Below are 27,035 nucleotides of genomic sequence, written 5' to 3' on the forward strand. Positions count from 1 at the left end.
ATTTGCATTTGAAAAGCGGAGGTACTGCAGCTCTCTGTATGTCTCTCTCTCTCTTTCTCTCCCTCTCTGTGGGTGCACGGCAGCGTCCTCAGGGGAGGCTGGCATGTATTTAATTGCGTGGTAGCGACAATCAGGAGATGCTATGACAACACAGTTTACCTCCAAACACTTTGACATCCCTTCAAACCAAATCACGCCCCATTTCTACCTCAAATCCTCAGAAAGCTTTGGCAGATGTCTCTGCACCAGCCGCAACAGAGGATCCTGTTGAGGGCTGTGTTCACACAAGGAAACGAATCCAGATGTAGTAGATGCTGGGTTTTTAATCGTTGACTATGAAAGAGATTGTAGAGACCGCAGACAATCCCCTTTTACTCGAAGGTGGAGGGAGAATCAATAGAAGTCAGTATCCTCGAGATGATTCAACCTCTGCAGTAAGAGCTCCCCTCGGTGGTGGTTTTTTGTAACGACGCACAATCAATTTAGAGCTCCTCAATGGAATGAATTGGTTTTAATTGAAGGCTGGATGATTCATAAGCAGCAAAACATATGACATATTTTAAGTGTTCATGTCTTAATTTCCTTCCAGTGTTTCCAGGGTTTTCTTTCAATCATCGTGTGACACTTGAATAATCTGCATTCGTTCGGAAACCAAAGACACAATCGGTGAATAATCAATAATCAGATCTCCCGTCTTGTCGGTTTCTCTGGATCTGCACTCAGGCGGGTTTCCCATGCATCAGAGGCAGCTGCTATGAGAAGAGACGTTGGGACAGTGCAGCTGTGAACACGGAGTCAGCCTTAACTCTGTTGGCACCTCGTGTGAGTGTTGAGGACGGAGCAGACTCTGGCTCGCTGTATTTTGTCTGAACGCTACCAGCTGCGCCATGTGTCTGTTTGCAGGTGGCTTTCCTCATTAGATCAGCGCAAAGACTTTGCATCTGCAGTTCTCGGGCCATGTCTCGGTTTGTCATGGTTACATTATTGTTGTTGTTGTAGTGGTAATGCAGTTAAAAGCTCGGATTGATTTCCGTTTCAGTCTGCTTTGTGTGAGGCCACAGATCAGATCACTGCCTCGCAGCCGGACTTATTGTCTTAATGCAAATTGCATTTTTTTGTTTGTCTTCGAGGTTGATTTTCTTGACAATATAAGTAGTAAATGTTGTGCTGTTCAGGAGTTGATCCCCAAATCTCACACATCAAAGCTTCTGGTCTGTTCTTCTTGAAATACTGCTGCTTTCACTCCCACCGGAGCTGTAGCCAAAACAACCTCTTACCAGGTCCCACTCGCTTCAGGCGTTGAACTTTAGCCAGAGCATTTTACGGGTGTATGTGGGTTCAGGGGCTTTTGGACTGGACTTCGCCACTGACTTCACCTCCATCAGGTGGAAGGTGGAGAAGGGAAAAGGATGATGTTGAGAAAATAACAAGATGCCTTCTGCTGTGACAATTGTAATATGAATTTATTAACCTGTATTACTGAGATTCATTTAATAGATTATTTCTGATACATGGCTTTTTCGGGCTCTGGATTATATCATGTTTATATTGTTTGTTTGTTTTTGCTGTCTTTGCTTTTTGTTTTCTTGAAAAATGCTGTAGCAACCGTGGCACACAGAGATTACATTTAGAGCAGATTTATTAATATAGCGATAATCATGATGATAACAGTGTCATTATTTTAGGGAAGCATGTGACGTAATCGTGTGTGTGTGTGTGTGTGTGTGAGTGTGTGTGCTTGCGTGTGTGCGTGCTTCGTGTGTCTCTGCGTCAGCTTCAGAACTGAAACAAGGCTCTGTCTTTTTGTCTCTTACAACTTCTCAGGAAAATCTACCTCTGCCTCCAGTTTGATGCATTTAACCCAGTGAGGGCTCCAGTTACAGTGTAGTGGGTACACAATGAGGGCGCGAGGGTCGACGCCAGGGTCCGAAATGAACTGTAACATGGATTTGGGGGGGGAAAACTCTGGTGTATTTATAATGTTACATTGGCTGATATGAATATCTAAATCTCCTCAGTGGATATTTGTTTCACCCTGGTTGGTGAATAAAAGACTCATTTTGGACCCTGAGGGGTTTTCCTCTGTCCCTCTCCTTCTCTCTGTGTTACAGGTTCTTAACACTTCTGCTGTTCTGTTTAATTACGCACCAACCACAGGGAACCTCCAGCTCAACAGCTAAATACTACTAGTGCTACAACAAGTGCTGCTTCTAGTACCACTGTTAGTACTGCAAGTCATTTCTCAGTCTGTTAAAGTGTGTTTATTCCTCCTTTTTCTATAAATGATTACTTTTATTTTCTTCTTTTTTTTTGATGAATGGGATGTGTCCCGGCAACCATGGTAACAGTGAAGTGGCGACGGGCAATACAACTGTTTTGTTTTTGTTTTATTCATTTTTTTCTTTTTCTTTTTTTGAAGGGTGAAGAGCTATTCTTCTACACATATTTACTCAATATGTGTTTGTGTGAATACTTTTATTTTGAATCTGATATTAATAAAATATCGTTCTTAAATGTCAGCAGAGCTTCAGATGTGTTTTTATTCATGTTGAAGTAAGTTGGTAAACCTGTTTGTCAGTACATTAAAGAACATGTTCCCTCCATTTGAATTCATTAGCTGATCTGTTATTGTTCACATTGATGTCATCTCCACAAAGTAACTAAGCACTTAAACCTCATCGGTCTTATTTCCATTTATAGTTAACAGTAGCGTATGTCTGTGAACTCTTATAATCTATAACAAAGAAATAATCATGTTTTATAAAATCATAATATGCAGTGTGGTAGAAGTAATAGGTAAGGTTTAGGAAATGGACAAACTCAAGTTGCTCAGAATTCAGTGCATGTACTCGTGTATATGACTTAATACCTTTTTATTTTTCAGATTAAAATGTTTCATACAAAAAAATATGATCAATTTATAAATGTATAACTCTTTGCTTTAACTGAATTTAAAGAATTAAAAAAATCGACACATCCACTGTTCAGCACATACAGTGCCTTGCATAAGTATTCACCCCCTTTGGACTTTTCTACATTTTGTCATGGTATAACCACAGATTAAAATTTATTTCATCGTTTATGTAATGGACCAACACAAAATAGTGCATCATTTGGAAGTGGGGGGAAATATTACATGGATTTCACAATTATTTACAAATAAAAATCTGAAAAGTGTTGAGTGCATATGTATTCACCCCCTTTACTGTGAAACCCCTAACAAAGATCTGGTGCGACCAATTGCATTCACAAGTCACATTTGCAAGTCACATAATTAGTAAATAGGGTCCAGCTGTCTGCAATTTAATCTCAGTATAAATACACCTGTTCTGTGACGGACTCAGAGTTTGTTGGAGATCATTACTGAACAAACAGCATCATGAAGACCAAGGAGCTCACCAAACAGGTCAGGGATAAAGTTGTGGAGAAATATGAAGCAGGGTTAGGTTATAAAAAAATATCCAGAGCTTTGAACATCTCTCTGAGCACCATAAAATCCATCATAAGAAAATGGAAAGAATATGGCACAACCGCAAACCTACCAAGAGGAGGCCGTCCACCCAAACTGAAGAGTCGGACAAGGAGAAAATTAATCAGAGAAGCAACCAGGAGGCCCATGGTTACTCTGGAGGAGTTGCAGAGATCCACAGCTGAGGTGGGAGAATCTGTCCACAGGACAACTATTAGTCGTCTACTCCACAAATCTGGCCTTTATGGAAGAGTGGCAAGAAGAAAGCCATTGTTGAAAGGGATCCATAAAAAATCCCTTTTGGAGTTTGCCAGAAGCCATGTGGGAGACACAGCAAACATGTGGAAGAAGGTGCTCTGGTCAGATGAGACCAAAATTGAACTTTTTGGCCTCAATGCAAAACGCTATGTGTGGCGAAAACCCAACACTGCCCATCACCCTGAGCACACCATCCCAACAGTGAAACATGGTGGTGGTAGCATCATGCTGTGGGGATGCTTCTCTTCAGCAGGTACAGGGAAACTGGTCAGAATAGAGGGAAAGATGGATGGAGCCAAATACAGGGAAATCCTTGAAGAAAATCTGATGCAGTCTGCAAAAGACTTGAGACTGGGGCGGAGGTTAATCTTCAAGCAGGACAATGACCCTAAACATACAGCCAGAGCTACAAAGGAATGGTTTGGATTAAAGAATGTTAATGTCTTAAAATGGCCCAGTCAAAGCCCAGACCTCAATCCAATAGAGAATCTATGGCAAGACTTGAAGATTGCGGTTCACAGACGGTCTCCATCCAATCTGACTGAGCTTCATCTTTTTTGCCAAGAAGAATGGACAAACCTTTCCATCTCTAGATGTGCAAAGCTGCTAGAGACATACCCCAAAAGACTTGCAGCTGTAATTGCAGCGAAAGGGAGTTCTACCAAGTATTGACACAGGGGGGTGAATACTTATGCACCCAACAGATGTCAACTTTTTTGTTCTCATTATTGTTTGTGTCACAATAAAATTTATTTTGCACCTCCAAAGTACTATGCATGTTTTGTTGATCAAACGGGAAAAAGTTTATTTAAGTCTATTTGAATTCCAGTTAGTAACAGTACATAATGGGAAAAAGTCCAAGGGGGGTGAATACAAGGCACTGTAGCTCTGCCAAACAGACAGACGGGATCTCAGTGTTACTGTTTGTCCGGATCTGCGGAAAAAGTGATAAGTTCTTTCTTGGCCTGTGTCGCATCCTTTCACCAAGTTGTGGAGTTTTTGTGAAATCTTGCTGGTAAACAAACAAAAGACCAATGGACAGGGGTGAAAACATAACCTATTTAGCGGAGGTTACAACAAAGTCAACATTAAATCACTGCAACATGTTAATGCATCAAGTTAAGCAATATAATAATTGAATTTAGTAATTTGACCCTGACAGGAATGAGAGTGGTGAAGCTTCCACGTGATTCTCCTTGATGTGTTTTACATATCAAAACATTTTTACTTTCCTGAATCTGATTAGAGTTGACACTGGTCCCTGCTCTGGCTTCTCGGATTTGTGAATGATTGTGTTCTTCTTCTAACCTTCAAGACTCAAATCTGATGAAATCTCATGGTTTCAGTCCTAGTTTTGAACCAGTCTGTTATCTAGTACTTTTAAATATAAATGTGTTTTTTTTTGGGGGGGGGGGGGGGGGGGATAGAGTTGAATATATAAGATAATCCCAGTGTGTTTCACTTGTACAGATTGTTGTTTGCATTACCCTGGAATGTGTCCTTAATCTTTAAATACCTTATATGTACATCTGGAGCAGGTCCTCTCTATGTAGGCAGCCATGTTTATTACAGTAGTCCAGACTGGACAAACTAAACACCTTTTGAGTTTTTATGACAACTGAAGGTATCCACAGGTTCTCGGAACATGTATAGAAGGGGAGGGTGAGATGAGGGGTGTTCAGCTGCAACATGACACTTCACCACTAGAGATCACTAAATTCTACACACTGAACCTTTAATGGGAAATAGCAATTAAATAAGGTTTCTGTTAACACCCCCCTTGTTTCTGGCTTCAGACATTATTGTTATATGACAGTTTGTTATATGTTTGAATTTAAATGGGAATTAACTTGAACAAGCTCTAAACTGGATGAAAACCTTCTCCTCACACTTGATTATAAATTGATCTACATTGGTTTTTGTCCTGCAACGTGACCTGTGAACGTGACTCGAGTCTCCCGTTGACGCTTAAACTTCGTGAAGCACCGCCCCCTGAGCGTGTCCGCAGTCGCGAACCTATCGCACCCCGGCAGATTTAAACGGCGGTTCGAGAGGACGCGGGGTTGATCGGGATGGGCGGAGTCAACTCTTGAAAGCGCTGAAGCCTGGTGGAGTCGAATTAAACAAAAAGAGACCGAGACGGAAGCGGCATCACCGACACGGTGGAGGAGGTTTGCTCTTTTAATGGTTTCCAGTCTCGTATGAAGAAAGAAGATGAGACTCAGGTCTCACAAGACGACCTCTCCGGACACTCCGAGGACCAACCGCCACCCGGCCGTCAAAGCGACGCCGAGACGAGTCCGCGCGCCGGTGCCAGAGAGCCCGCTGCCGACCAAGGTACCGACCGACCTAGAGTCACGGTTGTTTCACCCATCGCTCCCCGGGTCATTGTGAACGGTGTCCGTCATGTTGGCCTCCGATTCAGGGGTGTACCCAGTCGCCTGGGTAGCTACGATGCTAATTAGCCGGACGTTAGCTAGCTAGCGCCCCCATCACAGAGGCAGCTCGCGTTAGCTCGCTGTTGTTGTGATGGAGCAGTGTCTGGACTGAAGGAGGCTTTTCCACCACTGATACAACAACAACATCAACAACACAACAAATCCATGCTTTCATCCACAGAAATTGTTGAGTTATAGTTAAATAAAGTAGCAGGTCCCATATGCTACTTAGCTTCCTGTTCTCAAATAGAGTTTAATCCACAACAATCATATTGTACCTCTCCAATCATAACATTACTCTGTGCCTGCATGGTCAACTGCTCTTATTTTGACATATTAATATATAATGAAGTAAAGTTGGCTAACTGCTAATGTAGCTAACCATAAATGCTACCTCCATGAAGGTTTGTTGTCATTTTGATGGTTGAAACTCGTGGTGCTGTGTTGAATTGCAGGTTTAACTAATGTAACTCTGAGATACTCATCTCTACCTGTGCATTTCAATGGCTCATGTGCAATCCTGTTGCTCTGTATATTTCCTGCTAACGTAATGTATATATATTGATGTACTGAACTCCTCTGTCTCTGTGTAATATCAGCTCCAGAGTCAAAATAGCCAGATCTTTCCAAGCAACACGCTTTATGCACTGATACTGTACAAGTCTATTTAGATTAGATTCAACTTTATTGTCATTGCACGGTACAAGTACATATACCACGAAATGCAGTTTAGCATCTAACCAGAAGTGCAAAAAAAGAGCAGTAAATGTGCAGAGTATTGTGCATAGTGGAATATGTAAATAAATAGGAAGTGCAGTTAGAAATATAAATGGAATATGAACAGTAGTAAGAGGTGTCTACAAACAAGGGTTTTATGTATTTACGCTTGAAAAATCACTTCAAACGATTTCATTAACACAACAGTGACCCTGTTTATTCAATCTATTAATCAATTAAAGATCACAGCTTGTCCTGAATAATCTAGGGACTATTATCTCAAATCTTAAATGTAGAATTTCAGAAATAGTGAAAACATTAACTGTTCTACTTTGGAAGCGGGGGATTTTATGAAGTAAACCAGTCGTGCTCCTCACTAGGCTACAAATCAGCCTCAGTGTTTAAGCTCTGCCTTTGTGTATGGCTGCAGTACATCCCTGTATGGGTTTGTGAGGTTCAGAGTATACAACGCTGGGACGTGGGTTGGAAGCTGGGAGTTAAATAGACCAGTTCCATGTGAGAGGGTCCCAGTTAAAAGTAGGTCACCAAGACACAAGCGCGTCGACTGTCAACATTCAGACCGGAGCTGTGAATCTCTATAGTTTGGTTTATGGCTCCTTTTGTGAAACATAATATAATATATATAAATACAATAAATAGATATATATGATGTAAGCCTCTGTTTGTCTGTTAGTAAACCAGGGCTGAACCAACCTTCCTGTTTGCCTCCTTTCCTTCCAGCAGACTTTCAACTCCAAACTGGTTCTGCTCTGTTTGGTTACACCTTTGCCTTTTGTGTCTGCTTTGAATTTACAATAATAGCACAATCTTGAATGCATATGGTTTTGTGTCTGTTTTAAAGTAACCTGTTGTGAGTAGTTCTGACCCCTTCCACATCTGTAGAGAAGTAGGACGACCTTAATGCTCATTGCTCTCCATGATAAAACACCTGAGGGCAATATTTGTGGTATTTAGGTGTGAAACCATCCAAACAATCGTACTTTGAAACCAGGCCTTAATGGGATTTGAATTTGTCCTCAACAGAGGACTTGAAACCAAATAAACAGTTGTAAATAATTATAAAATGGTATTCAGTTTATTGGGGTTTAATAGAGCCTGAATGTTAAAAGCTGCACAATCATTGAGGGATTTCAAATTCTGATTTATCTGACTCCAAAAATAAAACAGTAAAGGCCTCAACGTGATGACTAATGATTTTCTCTCTCGTCTGTTTTGAGGCTGGAATATTTGCACATCATGAACATCGACACATAACAGTTTATATACTGCCATATCCACGGCATAACTACTGGCATACTGGTGTTAACTCCTAGTAAAAGATCTGACTTGTGTTAATCTTCTCAATTTCACACCCAAATTCAAACACTTAAATGGAATTGACTCATGTTTTTATAAAGGAAATGCTCTTTTACTTTGTAGGTTGAAGAACCTTTGGATACAGAATCCCACCACTCAGACGATGAAGTTCCCACAATGATCAGGCGGCGGCTGCCTGGCGGCCGAGCCAGGAAGAGGGCCATCGCTGTGGAGGACAGAGAAACCGGTTCGCAGCGCCCAGATTTGGTCATGGATGCTTCCTTTCATTTTCTGCTCTTGTATTTCTCTGACTGATAATCTTTTTGTGGTGTAGATCTGGCCTTCAAGACTCCGGTCAGACCCGTCCTGCGCCCCGAGCGCATACTCTCCGAGATCGACCCGGAGTCTCCGAGCAACTCCACAGCCAGAAACATCTACTCGCCCATTGTGCGTTTCCTCACACCCAGCAAAGAGAGTGAGTGCAGCTTCTGTTCTGAGTTTCAAAAACACAAAAAATTAATAAAAGCTGTCATCGTCAACATGTTGACTGTTCTGGGAAATACAATTCACTCAGCACTTAAACTGCTCTTTGATCCACTGTGAGAAAGGTCCTGACCACTTCAAGTCTTAGCTTGTTTTCTTTCCTCCTCACGATGAAAGTGATCGGTGGGTTAAACTGACCACGGCTTAAATGCGGCCGCATCTTTCTGGTGGCAAATTCCCAGTGTAAGTGTCTCAAATAAAAAAGAACAGCCGGAGGCTTTTGAACCGCTCAGCTCGGATTAATGTGGTGAGCTGACGGTTTGTCTCTATTCTACTGGCGACTGACTCAAGCTGCTTTCACACGTGCACTGCGACTCTGGACTTTTCTAGACATTGCTTGGAGGAGAACTGTGTGTATGAATACGACTGTCTGAATCAGGGCAACTGGATATTTACCCCGTTAGCCCCTGAACTTTAACTTTGTGTAATGTTCACTTGAGACGATATGAAGAAAGATGGTAACTGTCCTGAGAATCCCATTGAGTGATGGGACATGTTCAATAATTACTCCTTTACACAAAGTGCCACCTCGTTCAAAAGCCAAATTTCCAGCAGCTGAGAACAAACATGACAACGACCATATCGGGTCGTGTGAGGGAGTTGTTATAAAACAGCCTCGGTGTCCGAGCCAGTACGAGACATAACCACTCCCAAGTCAGAATCAATGGTGATGCTGTGAACAGCTTTAATATGATTCTCACTGTGCACTTGAGAGGCTTCACTCGCATCTGTGTTGTGTTGTGTTGCAGCTACAAGATCCAAGTATCAAGTTTCCCTGTTTGCTCAGTGTGCTCACGCTCTTTTGCTTCTCACTTTTTATACATGTTGTTTTTCTCTGTCCAGATTCGAATGGTACTGGAAAGAGCATTTTGTTGAGTCCAGAACAAGGTGTATTCGGTTTCGGCTCTGATGAACTTCTGGCCGGAGATGAGGACGAGGACGTCATCTTCAACCCGTGAGTAAATGTCTCTTACTGTTTCTACCACCTCAGACCACACAACTGATATTGAACTTATAGTTAATAAGCTGAGTACGGTCTTTTCTTCATCAAAGAAATCAAACACCTTGGTGCAAAATGAATAGAAACCTAGTTCTGTCAATTAAAAATGTTCCAGCTGTTTTGTCATGTGTGAGTTTAACTATTATAATGGACTTCTGCAGAACTCAACAGCACTTTGCACACAACTCTCAAGGTGTCTCTGATTCTTTCTGTTCCTAAGAGTGTTACTTTATTTCCAGATTTACCTTCATCAAGAACATACCGTCACAGTCTGAGTATTCCCCACCGCGACTCAGAGACATTCCCCCCAAGACCAGGAGCACTCCAGAGGCCACGCTGGTGCTCGACCTGGTGAGTGGACTTCTCTGTGGATTCTTGTTCTCGGGACATGGAGAAAAATAAGTCACACACGTGAATATCATCGTGCCCTAAGTGGTAAACAAGTTCCCCAACAATCGCTGTGTATTGTTTGCTCAACACACCTCAAACACAGTGGTTGTTTCTTTTTTATGTCCATGTGTAATCAAGTCATTAAAGAGAACATCATCTGTCACACTGCAAGACCAAATGTGGAGCCAAGATAGATCCAGACCTCAGGTGTTAAGAAATAAAACTAGTCCAACTGGATTGTATCGTGAAATAACTTGTTCCATCAAGTGGAGGCCTGGCCACTTTACTGGGGCATGGTCAGACTGTCATTTTTCTTTGTGTGTCTGTGCACTGTCACCGTTGCACACACAAAGAGAAAGCAGTCTTAAAAGAAGTAAAGTAGACTAAGTCAGATTGATATGTGTCCTTCCAGGAGCAGACGCTGATGTTCAGCTCTCTGAACGTGATCGAAGGAGCAGAGTTCACCTTCAACACGGCGTTCCAGGACAATCAATACAAGGTGACCGCTCGCTGCTGCTCACACTTTTTGTTACTATTATAGTTTTTATGTGATTTTTATTTATTTTTTAATCTGTAATCAGTTGGAATAAACACTATAAAACATTGGCTGAACATAAAGATGGTCAACAAGACAGTTTTTAAATAATCCGTGGCATATTCAGATTATTATTCAGTAAACCAGATTCAACTTTGCATTGATCTGTAAACATGCCGTATTTTGGCAAATGATGAGTAGTAACAAAGTGCATAGAATAAAATGTCTCTGTTCATCTCTGAAAACACTTTTTCATCAATGTATTGAAAAACCAAGAAGATTTACAATACAGCATGAAATTTGATTATTTAAAATGCTTTGTCAAAAAGAGGTTTAGATATTCAAAAAGGAACAAGGGAAGAAAGTGAGAACATGTATATACAAGTTGTTTTATACTCTCATCTTTCTTTGTTGTCGTTAGGTGCACATGATCCTTCGACCACATCTGAAAGAGTTCCTTCAGTCCATGTCAAAAGTCTATGAGGTTTGTGTTGAACTCCCCCTTTAGATTATTTCTATTCAGCTCAATCAATTTAAATCCATTACTTTCTTATCTTCCTTTGAACGATAAAATAAATTGAAGTGTTTATGTAGTGTCCATGTTGCCCCGATGCCCTCTGAGCTCTGGTTTGTGTGGAGTCGGTTCCAGCTGCTGTTTGTGTTCTCTTCCAGCTGTTTGTTTACACATGTGCAAAGAAGGAATACGCTGAGAAGATTCTGGACGTCCTGGACCCGCAGAGGAAACTGTTTCGGTATGTCTCCCTGACGTCTTCCTCCACTTGTGTTTCATAAACTATTTGCTCGGGTTTATCAGACTGGGCCGGCACGTGTTAGTCTGCTGCCGACCCGGCCGTGAGCAGTGCACTGACCTGTGGACGGCACTCGTGAGCGTCACATGCTCTGTTTGTGTTCGGACCATTAGTTTGTGGCTTTCATGTTACAGTGCGACTGTGGTTCACCGAAGCGAGTGTAAATGTTTTTAACCTTGTAATTTTGTATCCTTGTAGACATCGACTGTTTCAGGACGACTGCGCCTGCATCCTCGGCCACTACATCAAAGACCTCAGCGTCCTGGGGAGGGACCTGGCTAAGACCGTGGTCCTGGACAACGCACCACACACTTACCCATACCACGTAAGCACTGCAGAGCTGGGACTTTGGCTACATTAAACATTTGTCATAGACATTTATTGACATAAATAAAATATAGAACATCACAAGTCTTGCAATTAAAACACCACAGAATATAATATAGATTGGTTTTTGAAGGTGAAACTCTGGTGCCCCAGTGTCATCTGACCTCTTCACAGTGAAAGGTGATGTAATTAACAGGTCTTTGTTGTTTCCACAGCTGATGAACACGATTCCCATTAAGAGCTGGTCGGGAGAGTCAGCGGACAGAGAGCTCCACAAACTCATCTCCTACATGGAGAAACTGTCTGCAGCGGTACGTCTGTCGCATCATCACACACACACTAATGGTTTTCTAAAATTAATCTAATGACTTATTTAATCTATTAGATGGTTTAAAACAGGGGTTCTTAACCTTTTTGACCCTGAGGCCCAATTTTTTCAGTGCAAAGTGACCCGGGGCCCATTAAATGTTAACACTGTAGTTAATTGATCTCACTTATTTCTGTTCAATAATAGATCAAATCCATGTACAGTTTAACAAGCTAACAAGCTAAATAAATAATACAATGACATGATAAAATGTGATCACCACAAAGATTTTTATTAAACTTTCAATAACTTTTGCTGATAATACACGGAGCAAGAAATACAAGGAAGAAAATGTCATGAATTTGAACAGTTTAATCTGCCTTAAATGCATTTGTAATAGGCTATTTACATATTAAACTCAAATCACAACACAGGAAAAGTGTTTTGTTTCCAAAATAAAAATCATCAATCAATAAAAAAGGTGGTGATAAAATAAATGCATTCAAAAATAAATATTATATATTAATAATTATATTGTTATATAATTAATTATAGAATATATATTTATATTCTATAATATATGTTTTTAAATTAAATAAACAAACTCTAAATTGAAATAAAGTGCAAATGACTATAGCCTTATAATCAGCAGATTCATTTAACAATTGCTTCAGCAGTTTTCATTTTTGCATGGCAGAACCAGATGTTGCTCTTTATATCTTGAACAAATAAACAACCAAATCAATGAACAGTCAAAACAGTACGTTTTTAACAAGCTACAACTTATTTTTTTTATCGTCAACTCTTAATGAGACACCTGGGCCTGCCTCTGAGACACAATCAGATCCAATCTGGGTGGAATGGGGGGAAAGGCTCACTCTCAAAGTAGCCTCCAGCGTTGTTCTGAGTCTGTTTCGGGCTTTGGTTTTAGTTGTGGCCACAATGGAGAACCCTGACTCACACAGGTATGTAGTTGTGAATGGGAGAAGGAGTTTCACAGCCCTCAGTGCAAGACATGGGTACTCCTTTGAGACAGCAATCCAGAAGGAGCCCAGGTCTAGTTTGCCCCACTGCAATTTTAAAGTGCTGTCGGTGGAAACTTCCAGAAGCTGTGATTCCAGACATGAGGGCAAAGCAACATCATTTGCAGTGGGATCCACAGAAAATGGGTCCAAAATCCACATGTGTCCCTCTCTGGGATCCTCAGGAAAGTACTCATCAAATTTCTCTGCCAGTTGTGAGAGGTGCTGAGAGACTGAGTCACTGATCATCACCTGAGGGCAGTTTTCCAAAATGTCAGACAAAAGTGGAAACATGTCCATCCTCTTTTCCTGGGCCCTCTTTGTCCACAAAGCAAGTTTCCTCTTGAAAGCTTGAACTTTGTCTGCAACAAAAAATATGTTGCTGTTTCTTCCTTGAAGAGAGATGTTCAGCTGGTTCAGTAGTGAAAAAATGTCACAGAGGTAGGCAAGTTTTGCTGTGAACTTTGTGTCAGCATAGTAATGTGCAAAAGGAGATTTTTTCTCAGTGAGGAAAGTGAAGACCTCATTCTTCAGTTCAAACAAACGCTTGAGGACCAGTCCCCTTGAGAGCCATCTCACTTCACTGTGATAGAGCAGCTGGACATGATCTGCGTCTATGTCCTCACAAAGCTTGGCAAAACATCTGGAGTTCACAGCATTGTTTTTAATGAAGTTGATGGTTTTCACACATATAGTCATCACTTCGTGGAACTCTGGTGACATCTTTTTCGCTGCAAGGCTTTCACGGTGGAGAAAACAGTGTGTCCATTTAGCTTCTGGTGCACGCTCCAGTATCTGTCTGATGACACCGCGATGCCTGCCAGTCATTGACGCTGCGCCGTCACTACACACCCTGACACAGTTCTGCCAGTCCAGGCCGTTCTCAGTGAAGTATTTATCAATGCAGCGGAAACATTCCTGAGCCGTAGCTCGTGTTGGTAGCTCTCCACAGAACAGAATGTCTTCGTGCAAACTATTGTCCCAGCGATAGCGAACAAAAACCAACAGCAGTGCGGCATTTGTGACATCCGTGGACTCATCCATTTGCAAAGAGAAAAATGGACTACTTTTTATTCTATCAAGAAGTTGCTGCTGTATGTCTGAGGCCATGTCCGCGATACGGTGACTCACAGTGTCGTTGGAGAGTGGGATGGTCAGCAGCTTCTTTGCAGCGGCCTCTCCGATCATCTCACGGCACATATCCACGGCGGCAGGGAGAACCAACTCCTCCGCTATGGTGAATGGTTACTCTGTGCCACACGTCTGGCTACGAGGTAGCTTGCTTTCAGTGCACATTTAGAGTTGCCAGTCAGTGACACAATAGATTTTTTTCTGCATCTGCAGCCCATTTTCTTTTCTCTTAAAAAATTCTACCGGCTTTCCCACGAGCGTCGGATGCTTGGTCTCTAGGTGCCGCTGTAGCTTCGAGGGCTTTAGAGCTTCATTAGATAGCGTCAGCCCACACTCCACACACTGGGCTCTCGGCTCTTCCTCACTACCCCCGTTCACAAATCCATACCGAATGAAGTCGGGATTGTATTTACGCACACATTTTGTCTTTTGGGGGGGGTCCAGCACCACTTTTATCTTCATTTTTCCTCTTTAAAAACTTCTCCATCACTACCTAGCTGAATGTCGATCTTCTTCTGTTGTTCTGTGAGCTTGTTAAACAACTAACGCAGTACCGCCACTATGTGGTCGGAGGCTGCATTGTAACTGAGCGTCTCATGGATAGCATAGCCTAGTAGCTCTGGCGTCACCCGAATCCGCGCGTACACATTAATTAACATATCTGGTGTATTCAGTTGATAACCTATGCGGTCCCGCGGCCCACAGGTGCAAAACCGAAAGTTTCTTGCGGCCCTCTAGGTGGCGCTTGCGGCCCAAGTATGGGCCGCGGCCCTATGGTTAAGAATCACTGGTTTAAAAGATCAGTTATGTTTGGACACGACTGTGAAAATCTCCCTCAGCATCTCTTACATCTGTCTTATTGAAAACAATGAAGCGTGTTCCTGAGGTTCACTTCACATATATCCTGTCATCAACCTCATCAGTTGTTTGAAGACACGTTTATGATTTAAAGTTTAGATGAAAACCTCTGTGCAGAAGGAGTAGCAGCAGCCTTCAGGTGTCGAACCTCATTCCTTGGCTGAGGCCTCTCTGGTTGGTTAGAGGGACAGAAGGTGCTCATGAACTCTAAGTGAATATGTGCACTGCTGACACGGCTGTCCAGCTCACAGCTTCTCTATCACCACATATTTTGGAGCATATTTCAACTAAATAATATATATATATTTTTAACAAATTATAGCCTTTAGCTTTAAGTTAAACAGACGCCCCAAACCTTAACCAGTACATCAGGTGTGGATGGGACTGGACAGATTTGTCCGTCATTCTACGGATTTATTGTTGACTCCATCAGTCTCCTTCATCCAGTGACAGCGGTCATACTGGTGAATGCCACAGATATCACTGTCCTCACATTACCTCCATGGTACTGATTTAAATGATTCATTATCTGATCAGCATTGAATCATTGCTCTTTATCTCAAGAACGGTTTTGAGGTGTTTTACTGTAAATTCTGACTTGTTTCAACCTGGTTTCATTATCACTGTTTGAAGAGACAGTCTTTGTGAGTCACTCTCACTCTCACTCTTCCAGTCAAAGTGCAGTTGTGAATAAAACGGCTGCTTATCTGCAGCAGCATCTGCCCGCTCTCTCTTTCCTCCCCCGGCTTCATGGTTCTGTCCCAATATCTCTGGCTGTGTTTTTTCAGGAGGACTGTCGGGAGGTGCTGAAGAAGAGGAAGGATCATTTCCACAGGCTGCTGTCGGAGGACTGACCCAACCCCCACCCCTCACCTTCAACTACTTTACGTGACTTCCACAGCTTGTGTTTGCATTCGTGTTGTGCTTTGGTAAAAAAAAATGATTCCATTTTGAATTGGCCGACCTGAGGCCCGTTGTGTTGTGCTGTGTTGTGGTGGACACACTCGTCCTCCTCTGTCCTCCCTGGTGACTTAAAAGAACGAGACATCGGTATGTCAAACATGCTGCTGGTCGTTCATCACCTCGAACTCTTTTGTCCGAGACTCATTCCACATGGAAGTAAACTGCCGCCCACTGCTTGTGTTTATTCACGAGAAAAAACTTGAAATATGTTGTTTATAGAAATTATCTTTTATTTATTGATTAAATTACTAATCAACAGCTGTTATCTCTGTATATTTCAGATAAGCTTTTTTTTTTTATGCAATAAAATTGCCCTAATATTAACGGGAGAATAAAACCCTGAAATCGTCAATGTGACTTTTGTGTTTCTGCTTCGAGTTGAATGGTGGAATTTTGAAAAGTGCGAGTGATCAGCCGAGAGAATCTGCCGCAGGTCAGACTGAGGAGGACGTTAAAGTGGACAGCTGTTAATATCTTCAATGAGGCAACAGTGATACGGCAGAATCCAGCTTCATGTCTGTCTCATCCTCTGGTGGAATCATGATTTTACACAGATTCCACGCTGGTGTGTTTAATCACATTGAAGAGTAATAGTCAGTTTGTTTTAATATTTGTTTTAATCAGTCTCTCTGGTGATAACTCCAGGCTTGTCCTCAAAAAAAGTTCCTGCTGTTATAACAGAACTCATCCCTTCCTGTGCTGCAGGAAAGCAAAAGTACAGAAGAACAATTGGAAAGAACCGAGGTAATAAGGTGTAAGAGGAAGAGTGAGACGGTGTAATAATATGGGAATATAAAAACATACCTGATTTCACAACACACTGATGGTGGGGCATTTTAGTTCCCATACAAACAGATGAGTGTGAGATAGTTTCATTTAGAAAAAACTTCAACTGATGTGTAAATTAAAATTTATTTGAAAATGATCCTCAAAAGTTTCCTGGAGAAAAACCCCATCTGGTTCTAATTATTCTAGGTGAAATTCACATTGATCAGTTGTTACAATTTCTCTTATTGTGATAAGCTGGAACAACAGTGAGACTTTAACTGGTGAACCCGACTTTTGAATTGTGTCCACAAACGAGTGACTCATGCTGGATGGATAAAGTTGATAACAAATGGACGAGTAATGTATGTTAACCAATGTTGTTGAGCGATTTTCTCCACGGAAAGTCATCAGGAAATCGTTAATATACTCAGCACAACTAATTGAACCAACGAATCAACAGTATCCCAGTTTTGTCTCTATTTTCCTTATAATTTATATCAAGCTGTTTCTTTCCAGGAAACTTTCTAAAAAAGTTAAGCGAAATAACAGATTTTGTCTTCGGAACAGATATTTGATTCCAGTTTATAAATAGATATAATAATGGGTTAAATCGCGAAGGGGATGTCTGCTAGGTGGAAATATTTTCTGTCGATCAATAGACCAGATATAAATTTTACAATAATTTAAAAGAAGCAAACCAGCAACCTTTCACAATAAAGATTAAATCGTCCAGTTTCAAGTGTTTGTTATTTGAGCTTCAAATATATGTTAAACAATTATGCAATTACTTAAAGTGTATGATATAAAAGCTTTTTTAAGTATATAAGATAACTGTTTATTATTAATCCTACAGTAAAGTTATATCTCACTGAGTCTGTACCAAGCAGTGATTTGTTATCAATGAATGATGTTATAATAATAAAGCAGAGCGAGGAAGAACATTAGAGGACCTTGGCTCAGCTTCAGTGTAAATGTTTACTGTCGTGTTTAGACCAAGTCGTGCTGCTGATGTGATTGTTCCTGCTGAAGTGAAGGTAAACTGCAGCACGAGCCTCCCCCTCCTCCTCCTCCTCCTGCTGCTCCCCCTGCTCCTCCTCCTGCTCCCCTGGTTTTATTTGCTCCATATGGTGTTTGACATGGTACCCAGGAAGAAAGAAAGAAAAAAAACTCCTGTGTGGGCGGAGGAAAAGCCTCGTATTCTGTCCGTCCTGAAATTTGATTCAGAAGTTCAGGATCCTGGAAGACAAAAAGCAAACGGAGGGGGAGGGCAGAAAGGCACAGACGGACGGAGTGTAGTTTTTTTTATTCTACTGCCAGAGGAGTAAAGGCACCAAATACTCTGCAGCCCCCGACCAAAGTAAGTTCATTTATACAACTAATGCATCTCATTGCACTGAAACTTTAACTTGTGCATTTAATGGAGCAAAACACAAAACCTCAGGGGTCTGTGCAGTTAAACAAGGGAGCTGCTGCTGAGTGGCCACAGGATGTAAGATCAGACACAGAAGGACTTTTACGCACAGATTCGTGCGGGTTCTGGCTCATTTAGGACCAAGTTACGCATTCTCCTGCAGCCTTTGTACCAAACCAGTCAAGGTAAAAGTCCATGTGCTTTCTGGGGGAGGAATTTAAAAGGTTCTTTTGGGGGGGGGGGGGGGTGTATCTGGAAGATTGGCTCCGCAGCGGGAGAGGGGTTATTTTGCCTCGGGGGCTCTGGAGAAGCACGTTGCCTCCATACGCGCGATTCCACATCCACGCCAGCCCCGAGAAGCGCCGACATTTACCCCCCCCCCCCCCCTCGCCGTCACCGCTGCGCTCTATACATGGAGAAGTCCTCTGTTTGGAGAAAGATCCTCGACGCGGATTTGTTTGCTTCTCCTTATTGCGTGCGCCACAGCTGGATGTGCGCCAAAACCCCCCCAAAGAAAAAGCACAGAGGGAAACGCTCCAGCTCCAGACTGCACATGATCATCAGAGAAAATCACCTCGCGGCTCAGATAACGGCGGAGCAACAAAAGAAAGACGCGTCACTGGTGTTATTCTACACTCACAGCTCCCAGAGACTCCCAGCGACAGACCGTCAGTGGGATTCAGACACAAGTGATTGAAAAACATAGATTCAGATCGTGCAGGAGAGAAAATACACAAATACTGCATTACAAGCAGCTACTGAGTATTATTTTTTGTATATGCAACTTAAAATCTGTGTTTATGTTTATTATCTGTATCCATCCTGCTCTTTAGTTGTAGGTTTAATTTAACTGGACAATTCTTAAACAGCTGCTAATCTTTTTTTAAAGATGGTAATAAAGAGCTATTCTATTCTATTCTAAATACTAGGTACTAAAAATGTAAGACACTCTAAAGTTAGTTTATAAAAGTCCTCATTATGCAGAAGGACACTAAGTTCTTACTTTGTTTAATAATATGTGGCTCAAGCCTGGGAGGCTATAACCTGAGATAAGGGGTCAAAGGTCAAAGAGGTCATGAACTAGTCTGCTATTAGGCCAGCTATAAATGTAGAGCTAATAGTGGGCCACCATTGTATCCAGGGCAGAAGTCAAGATTTTAGAAAAACGGATATCAGATGTTCCTCCTCAGTGAAACCCTCCTGGATCTGTTCTTCACATATTTTATTTATTGGTTGAATGATATTTTTCTGTGTTTTACTTTAGTAATGAGGGGAAACCTTCCGATTTAAACCCTTCAACACGTTGAGAGGAAATTATAATTGACCAGACTCTGTAATGAGCCTCAATGTGTTTGTTGCATCAGGTATCGAGACCTGACAGCCATTGAATGTTTGGTCAGATTCTTGGCTTTGAAGCAGGAAACTTTTCTAACTTTAACTCACTGATCATTCAGGCAAAGCTTTTTGTGTTTTTCTAATTTAACACTGACTCACTGATCAGTCTGATTCGTTTAAGAAAAGCTTTGACATGTTGGGATAAATAAGTTTATTAGCTTCCCTGACGCGACTGATTGCTCCTCACTCTCATATCTGAAGCAGGGCCAGGACTCTGTTAGCTTAGCATAGCATACAGACTGAAAACAGAGGGGAACAGCTAGCCTGGGTCTGTCTCTTGTGTCACTGAAAAACCCACCAGCATCTCTGAAGCAGTTTGTTTAACAGAGGATAAAAACAAATGTGTCGATTTTAGAAAAGTCTAAAGAAAACCAGAAAAACTTGCACAAAAATAAAATTCCAACCTGCAGAGACAGCATCACGTCACAGAGGAGGATTAACTTTGACAACCTATCAGTGAGGATTATTGTATAAGTGCTGATATAATTTCATATCTACATTAATTGGCATTTTCACCTTCATGGAAATTTAAATCAATGTCGGGAAGCCACATTGGTCAGAACAGAGGTTGTAAAGTGGTGGAAGAAAATGGGAATAAAGGAGAGAGAGAGATGGCAATTTGTAAAAATAAAAACATATATCTGCAACTGCTAGAGACTTCCACTGTTGCTCCATGAAATCAGGATTAGAATAATGTGGTAGTTTACCAGTATTCTTAATGAATGACCTTATAAGTTTTGTCGGGATCTTTGGTGATGTGGCATCTCTCTGTGCCACCAGTGGCTGTAGTAATTGGCTCTAGTTATTTAAAGCACATGGAGGTTTTACAGAAAGGGGCTCCTGACACGTGTATGATCCCTGTGCTCATGTCACTGGCCACATTTCCCTGGTTAGGTGACTGTAGCTCTGATTCTCCTCTCTCCCTGCGACCACCAGGCTGAGTGACTATGAGCACCTCAGGGCCTCAGGACACCAACCGGCAGAACGTGAAGGAGCTCGACAGCATGAAGGAGTCCATCAGCGACATCATCAACCAGCTCCAGGACATCGACCCGGCCCGGCTCTCCTTCTCCCCCTTCCTGGACCTGGACACGCAGATCTCTTTGGCTCCTGTGTCAGACAGCCCCGAGTCCTCCATGGAGGAGCTGCACTCGTCCTCCCACTCCGTCTCCGGCTCCCAGCGCTCCCTTGAACCGCCACCAGCGACGCATCAGCCAAAGAGTGAGTTATTACTGTGACTTGTTTACTGTGGGACGGAGCTGGAGGATCTGAGTCCAAGGCAAATTAACAGAGTTTAGTTTGAGTCCAACTGGAGTTACAACAGAGCCAGGACTGATTATGGCGGAGCAACAATTCATCAGTCAGTGTGAATGATTCTCTAGTGAAAATAAGCTGGAGGAGCACTGGGCTAAATCAGTCTCAGGTTTAAACTTTTGGTTGAAGCAAGTTTCTGTCTTTTGATTTTGTTTTTATCAATAGAAATAATACAATAATAACGACATACGATAAAGATGCATCGTGGAACATTACCATTTAGAAACACGCAGGTTTAATTATTGTATAAAATTATTATATGATGATTTAAGAGGCAAGGTTTTTGTAAAATGTCCATTTCTGGATGTAAGACTGTGTTTGAGGAAGGGAACTTTCTTGTGGCAGATTAAATTATTCACAGGCAACATAGTTTCTTGTTTGCTGTGTAATTTGAAAAAATTCATGTTATTGACGGATGCTGCACGGCTGCAACAGTATTTCTGGTGAGTGGAGACAACTAACTAAGTGGTTTACTTAGAAAAAGGTTGTTTATCATTTTCAAGTCAAGACGTGAGGCCGAGACAATGTTTAAGAGGCAGAGAATGAAAATCTTCTGTCCTGCAGGAGGGAACCTCGTCTGTAATCTGAAGGGTGAATGTTTGTGACCTCAACACAAATATTCCTGAAAGTTTATGCTAGAGCCGAGATGCAGATGTTTGGATGCTGATGTTGTTGAACACAAGAGGTGAGACAACATCTGCAGACGCTCCATCACGAAATCAGGGTTATCTTTAGATTTGAAGTCGAACATTTTATTTCAATCTGGACTTTAAGGAGCTTTAGTTCAGGTCTTTTTGTTTGATGATATATGTAATAATTAACTGAAATGAATGATGAAATGAAAGATGAAGGATTTTATGCCACGACAACCAGCACACGTGTTATTGTTATTCTCTGGACGTCTCCGTCCGTCTCTGTCTTGCAGCTCTGAGCCCACTCGCTCCCCCTGAAGACGTAAATCGAAACAAACACATCACCGATTCTTTTTCCAGTAGCTTCGCAGCAGTTTCCTAAAACCACAGGAAAACTGTAACTTTTCAAATATTACTCAACCAGCTGTGGATTGATACACGTTTGGTGCAGTGTTTACAGCGGCAGGATGTTGTGCGTGGGTCTGAATCAATAAAAACAAAAACGAGGGAACGTGCTCCTCTTAATGAAGGGACACGTCAACAAACCACTGAAGCTCGGAGTCACCGAGGAGGAATTAGGTTTTGGCCACAGCTACTGGAATCCATTCATTGCTGGTTTGAGTCTTTCAATGGTATTTTAGAAGATAAATATATGATGTGGTCCCACTAATCTTTAACAAAGCCTCGTTCAAAAGGTCTCTGAGAGGTCACATGAGACTCAGGTGTCTGCTTTGCTCGGGGAACACAAAGAAGTAGATGAGGGGTTAGAGTCAACCTGCAGCTGAAGGTTATGAGTATAAGAACGATAATAATGATTGGGAAAACACTTATATACAAAGTGCTTTACAGAATACATGGGAATAAAACAACACAGAACAAAACAAGACAAAAAAAATCATAAAAACTGTATATAAGGAAAATGTGTGAAAAAAAAACAATACAGTTAAAAATCTGACACTAAAAGGATGTCCAATAAAAATATGTTTGTGCAGGTTCCAGAGCCCTGAGGCCCTGGTAGTCACCCTTAGTAACCAGCCTTATGGAGATACTAGCAATTGTAGGTTGAGCATACAGAGTCAGTAGCCCCCTGATGTAACTGGGAGCCAGACTGCGGCATCTGGTATTAAAACCTCTGCTCTGCTTTGAACAGGCTCTGCTCCCTGCCACCAGCCCCCCAGCGAGGGCCTCCCAGAGGAGCCACAGGCGGATCAGACGGAGGAGGGGGAACCGGATCCAACTCTTTCCAGTCCCATCATCACAGAGCACAACTTGGACGCCACCACGGAAAACTGCATCATCACTCCAGCCCCGGCCTCTCAGGGAGACCTCCCCAACGGCACAGACGCCCCGAGATGGAGCCCGGAGTCCACCCATCTGGACTGCACTGCGGACGAGGGCCGGCCCCTGATAGGCCCTCCACCGGAGAGCGTGGAGCTGACAGTGTGGAGCTCGCAGGGGCGGGGAGAGACATGCGAGGCCACGGCGGAGGCTGCGGAGCCGGGACGATGCTGCTGCCGATGCTGCCAGTGTAAATGCTGCCAGAGCGGCCGAGTCCCTGCTTTCGCCTCAGTCCTGGCCTCTCTGCTGTGTGCAGCCGGGGTCCTCTATGCACTCTATTTCTATGTCCCCATCAAGCCCCCCGACTGCCCCGACCTGGCCAGCCGCATCGTTTTCACCCTCTGCTGCTGCGTGGTGGCATCCGTCCCCATCCTGCTCGGTAGGCCTCCACCACCTGCACTCCTCTGACTTCGTGTGCACCACAAATGAAAGAATCAGATTAAGAGAGGATTTGGTTTGTCTGGCCGCCTCGTCTCGGAATGTTTCAATGTCTCCTGTCCCCTTTAATTTCATGCGCTTTCAACCTCCGTGCAGCAGACGTCTCCTCGGGCCTCTGGAGAGAAGCATAATTTCCTTCTCCTGCGCATAGCTTTAAATGGAAACTACGAAAAGGGGGTTGGCTGTGTGTCTTCTCTCCCAGGCTTTGACCTAATTGTTTCAGAATATTTTTAATCACTTCCCAACCTGGGCAACCAGAACCAGAGGGCAGGTGGCAAACACATCCAGAACCGAGGCTCATCCAGATCACTTTCCTCTCAACTGTTTGTCAGGCTGACGACAGTGAGGAGTATGTTGCATGTGTCTCTGCTGCCAGTTGCTGTATTCAAATGAGGAAATTAGCAAGACAAAGCCGGCTGTCATATGAGATCAGGTGCAGCTAGAAGTGGCTGAAAGCAGAGATTTGTTTATGGAAAAATGGCTCCGATTCCATTTGCTAACTGGCGTATCTGCTCTTTATTCCCTCGCAGCGATGCTCATGGCCGCGGCGTGTCAGTTCTGCACCGGCTCCTTCCGCCTGCAGGAGACTTTCCCGAGAGGACGGGCCGTGCAGCAGCTGTTCGTCACAGCCTCCTCGGAGCAGTTCCTCCTCTACGTCCTCAACCTTGTCGTTATGGCCGCTTTACTGCCTCAAGACCAGCTGAAGTTGGTGCCCATACTGGTTGCCATGTTCATCTTTGGAAGGTGAGGCCTACAAGTGGAGCAGAGGAGTGAGTCGTTGAGAAGAGGATCATTGAAGCCATTAGGGCCTCCTGCTCTGAGGACCTTATGTTTCTGCACAAATTACAGCGTCTAGTGGATGTTTAGATATTTTCAAAAGTTGTGGAGCGACAGACCAACGCAGCCGCTCACAAGGCTAAAAACAAACCCAGCCACTGTCATTAGCAGCCGAAAGGGAAGTTTGGCAGCATATCGCAGAGTTAGACACAAGTTGAGATGAACTCAGCTCCTTCACATGCCTCTGGGTTCTCATTCTGTCTCAGAGCTCTGCTTCTAATCTTTACTCTTCTTATTCTTTTACTCAGTCACTCAAGTCCAGAATGAGCCATGTGAGTTTGGTTTAACAATGAAATACAACATAGCACTTTAACTTGACACAACAAACAACTGGCCCATGAGAAATATAGAATCCAGACCTGGTCATTTACGTCATAGCAGGAGCCTGATTATAACTTTATTAAAAACAAAGTTTTCTACCCTTTTGAGAAAGAGACACAACAACCATGTGGCAGTGTTTCTGTTTCTTTAATTTAGCTTGACTGGGTTTTATGGGTTAAGAAAACTAGATGTTATGTGTTGATAAGAAGTGAGTTTGAAGAGGCTGACTGTTTCCTTCTGTTCATAGTATTTATGCTAAGCTATGCTAAGATACGTTGAGCAGCATTTCCCAACAAATTAAACTCTTTCTTTAGTTCTATTTAAGTGACCGTTAGCATTTTCTGTACAAGTGCATGTATTTTAATGAACAGTGCAGATACTGGAGATAGATATATCAACACCTTTCACATGAGAAGAAGAGTTTATAAAATGCAACACTTTGTTGCAGTTCTACTTATATTTTAATGCAATAGTGATGATGATCTTTTGATTTATCGTACTGTATAATCACAGCCATTTTGATGCATTTTAAGTACTTTTACTTTACTTAATTATTCTCTCCTTTTTATACTCAATTTACAGTGCGGTGTTAGTACTTGTACTGAACTAACGTCTGGTAGATCTGTTGTTTGAAGCAAAGTTAAACCTATAAACTAGTCTGACCTGAGCTTGTAGCTTATAGGGTTGTTTCCATGGTAACTTATCTCAGACTAACTTAAACCTCCTTTCTGAAGCAACGTTTCCTGATATTAAGCCTAACTGACTGGTTTGAGTCTGGTCTAACTGGTGCTTGCTTTCTGAAACATCACCATCAGAGCCGCTCTGAGGTTTTTGACCTTGTTCTGATTTGCTGTCTCGGTTTCCTTTGATCCTCCGCAGGCTCGTTTACTGGGTCAGCCTGAACGTGTGCAGCTCCTGGCGAGGCTTCGGCTCCGGCCTGACCGTCTTCCCGCTCCTCGCCATGTTGGCTCTCAATCTGTTCCTCATGTACATGCAGCATCTCAAAGAGCCACTCTTTGGCTCGCAGGACGTCCTCTATAATCAGGTCACCCCCTCTTCCTGGTCAGGGGAGACATCACAGAGCGCGATTGGCAAACCAGACATCCTACCCACAGACATCCTGGACTCTCAGTGAGGAGGCGAGCTGCGCTTTCTTCTTCCAGAGGAGGAGATCCTTCCAAAAATAGGCCATTCCTGTGGTCTGTAGTTCAGCACGCTGCCACTATAACCTCCAAGTGTGTGACGGCTCAACTTCTACTTTTGCTCCTCCTATACAGGACTGTTTTTTATGTGGATTCATGCTTATTATCTGTAATGTAAGAGCTCCAGTGGTCGACGAAGCCTTTGAACAATGCTGTAGTCTTAAAACGCGTGTCTTTTTAAGCTATTCCAGTGCCTATATTTAATGTTTTAAACTCCCAAGTACTTAAAAACTCGGCTATATATATATATACTATATATGGCTGAATTAGGTTTGACCCTAAAAAACCACGAGCAAAAGCAACTTCAAAGCTGAGACGTTATTATTATTATTTTAACTGTCCTGAAGGATTGTACATGATGAAGGAAAAATTAAAGCCATTTGTAAAAAAAATCCCTTCTCATCTTTTTTCCATTTGTTTTGACCAGTTGATGCTTCTTGCTTTGACTGAGCAGCTATTCCTGGAGAAAGGGCAGCATGTGTTTACAGTGCCGGGGCTGTCATTATGTGATACCGTGCTCTCCATGATCTCCGCTCGCTCTCCATCTCCACCCTGCTGGCGTCCACGCTGCTGCTGCTGCTGCTGCTGCTGCTGCTGCTGCTGCTGCTCGCTCCGTCTGTGACAGCGAAACCAGGCCAAAACAAAAACAGCATGTTGAGAGAAAGATTAATGAGCGATTCAAATGACTGTAATCACAGGGAGGTCGTATGACAAAAGGGCATTTATCAAGTAAAAATAGATATTTTCCAGCCTCAGATGTCAGGATTTACTTCCTGGGATCCCCAACTGAAGGCCATGACCAAAGCTGACAGTTTTCTGTCTTTATAATATTTTATTTTCCTCTTCGCTTTTTATCAGGTGTGCAATAGAAGAGAGAAACAATATTGTCATAGGTGGTTTTGTCTGCAGGTCAGATGAGCTCATCTGTTTGAAAACTTGACTTGAGTCATTGCAAAAACACTGCATGATTTAATTTAAAATCTTATAATGTTATTGTATATTTTATATCTTATTATATCTTACATCATGTAAGAGATAACCTACTTTTTTTTTTATAATTTTGCATCCGTACAAATGTTCCAATTTAGATGATTCATCTCTCAGATAATTTCTCTTTATTTCAAACGTCTAATTTCAGGTCAGAAGCTGAATCTGAGTTCTTTTTAAAAAAATGTAACATTTAACATTTGAAACTGAACGTGCAGCTTGTTATTCTGACACATGCACTGAAATCAGCTTATTACAGCCAGTGTTGAATACAGGGATTGAACCAGCACAAACATATAACAGCACAG

General features: G+C 42.4%; 2 protein-coding genes across 2 annotated transcripts; both read left to right on the plus strand.

The window, feature by feature from the left end:
- The first annotated feature begins 5,779 nt into the window (after positions 1–5,779).
- On the plus strand, positions 5,780–16,436 carry ctdspl3 (CTD (carboxy-terminal domain, RNA polymerase II, polypeptide A) small phosphatase like 3). Its single transcript, XM_053431468.1, has 11 exons — positions 5,780–6,064; positions 8,323–8,446; positions 8,534–8,674; positions 9,586–9,697; positions 9,982–10,093; positions 10,545–10,631; positions 11,089–11,151; positions 11,340–11,419; positions 11,675–11,801; positions 12,019–12,114; positions 15,910–16,436. Exons 1-11 carry the CDS (start codon positions 5,942–5,944, stop codon positions 15,973–15,975), a joined length of 1,131 nt encoding a protein of 376 aa, XP_053287443.1. The 5' UTR covers positions 5,780–5,941; the 3' UTR covers positions 15,976–16,436.
- Positions 16,437–18,078: 1,642 nt separating this feature from the next.
- Positions 18,079–26,096, plus strand: LOC128447972 (transmembrane protein 79). Its single transcript, XM_053430446.1, has 5 exons — positions 18,079–18,209; positions 20,595–20,879; positions 22,755–23,321; positions 23,911–24,124; positions 25,418–26,096. Exons 2-5 carry the CDS (start codon positions 20,606–20,608, stop codon positions 25,671–25,673), a joined length of 1,311 nt encoding a protein of 436 aa, XP_053286421.1. The 5' UTR covers positions 18,079–18,209; positions 20,595–20,605; the 3' UTR covers positions 25,674–26,096.
- The last annotated feature ends 939 nt before the right edge of the window (positions 26,097–27,035 follow it).

Source organism: Pleuronectes platessa, chromosome 9, assembly GCF_947347685.1.
Source record: "Pleuronectes platessa chromosome 9, fPlePla1.1, whole genome shotgun sequence".
NCBI classification, from domain to species: Eukaryota; Metazoa; Chordata; class Actinopteri; order Pleuronectiformes; family Pleuronectidae; genus Pleuronectes; species Pleuronectes platessa.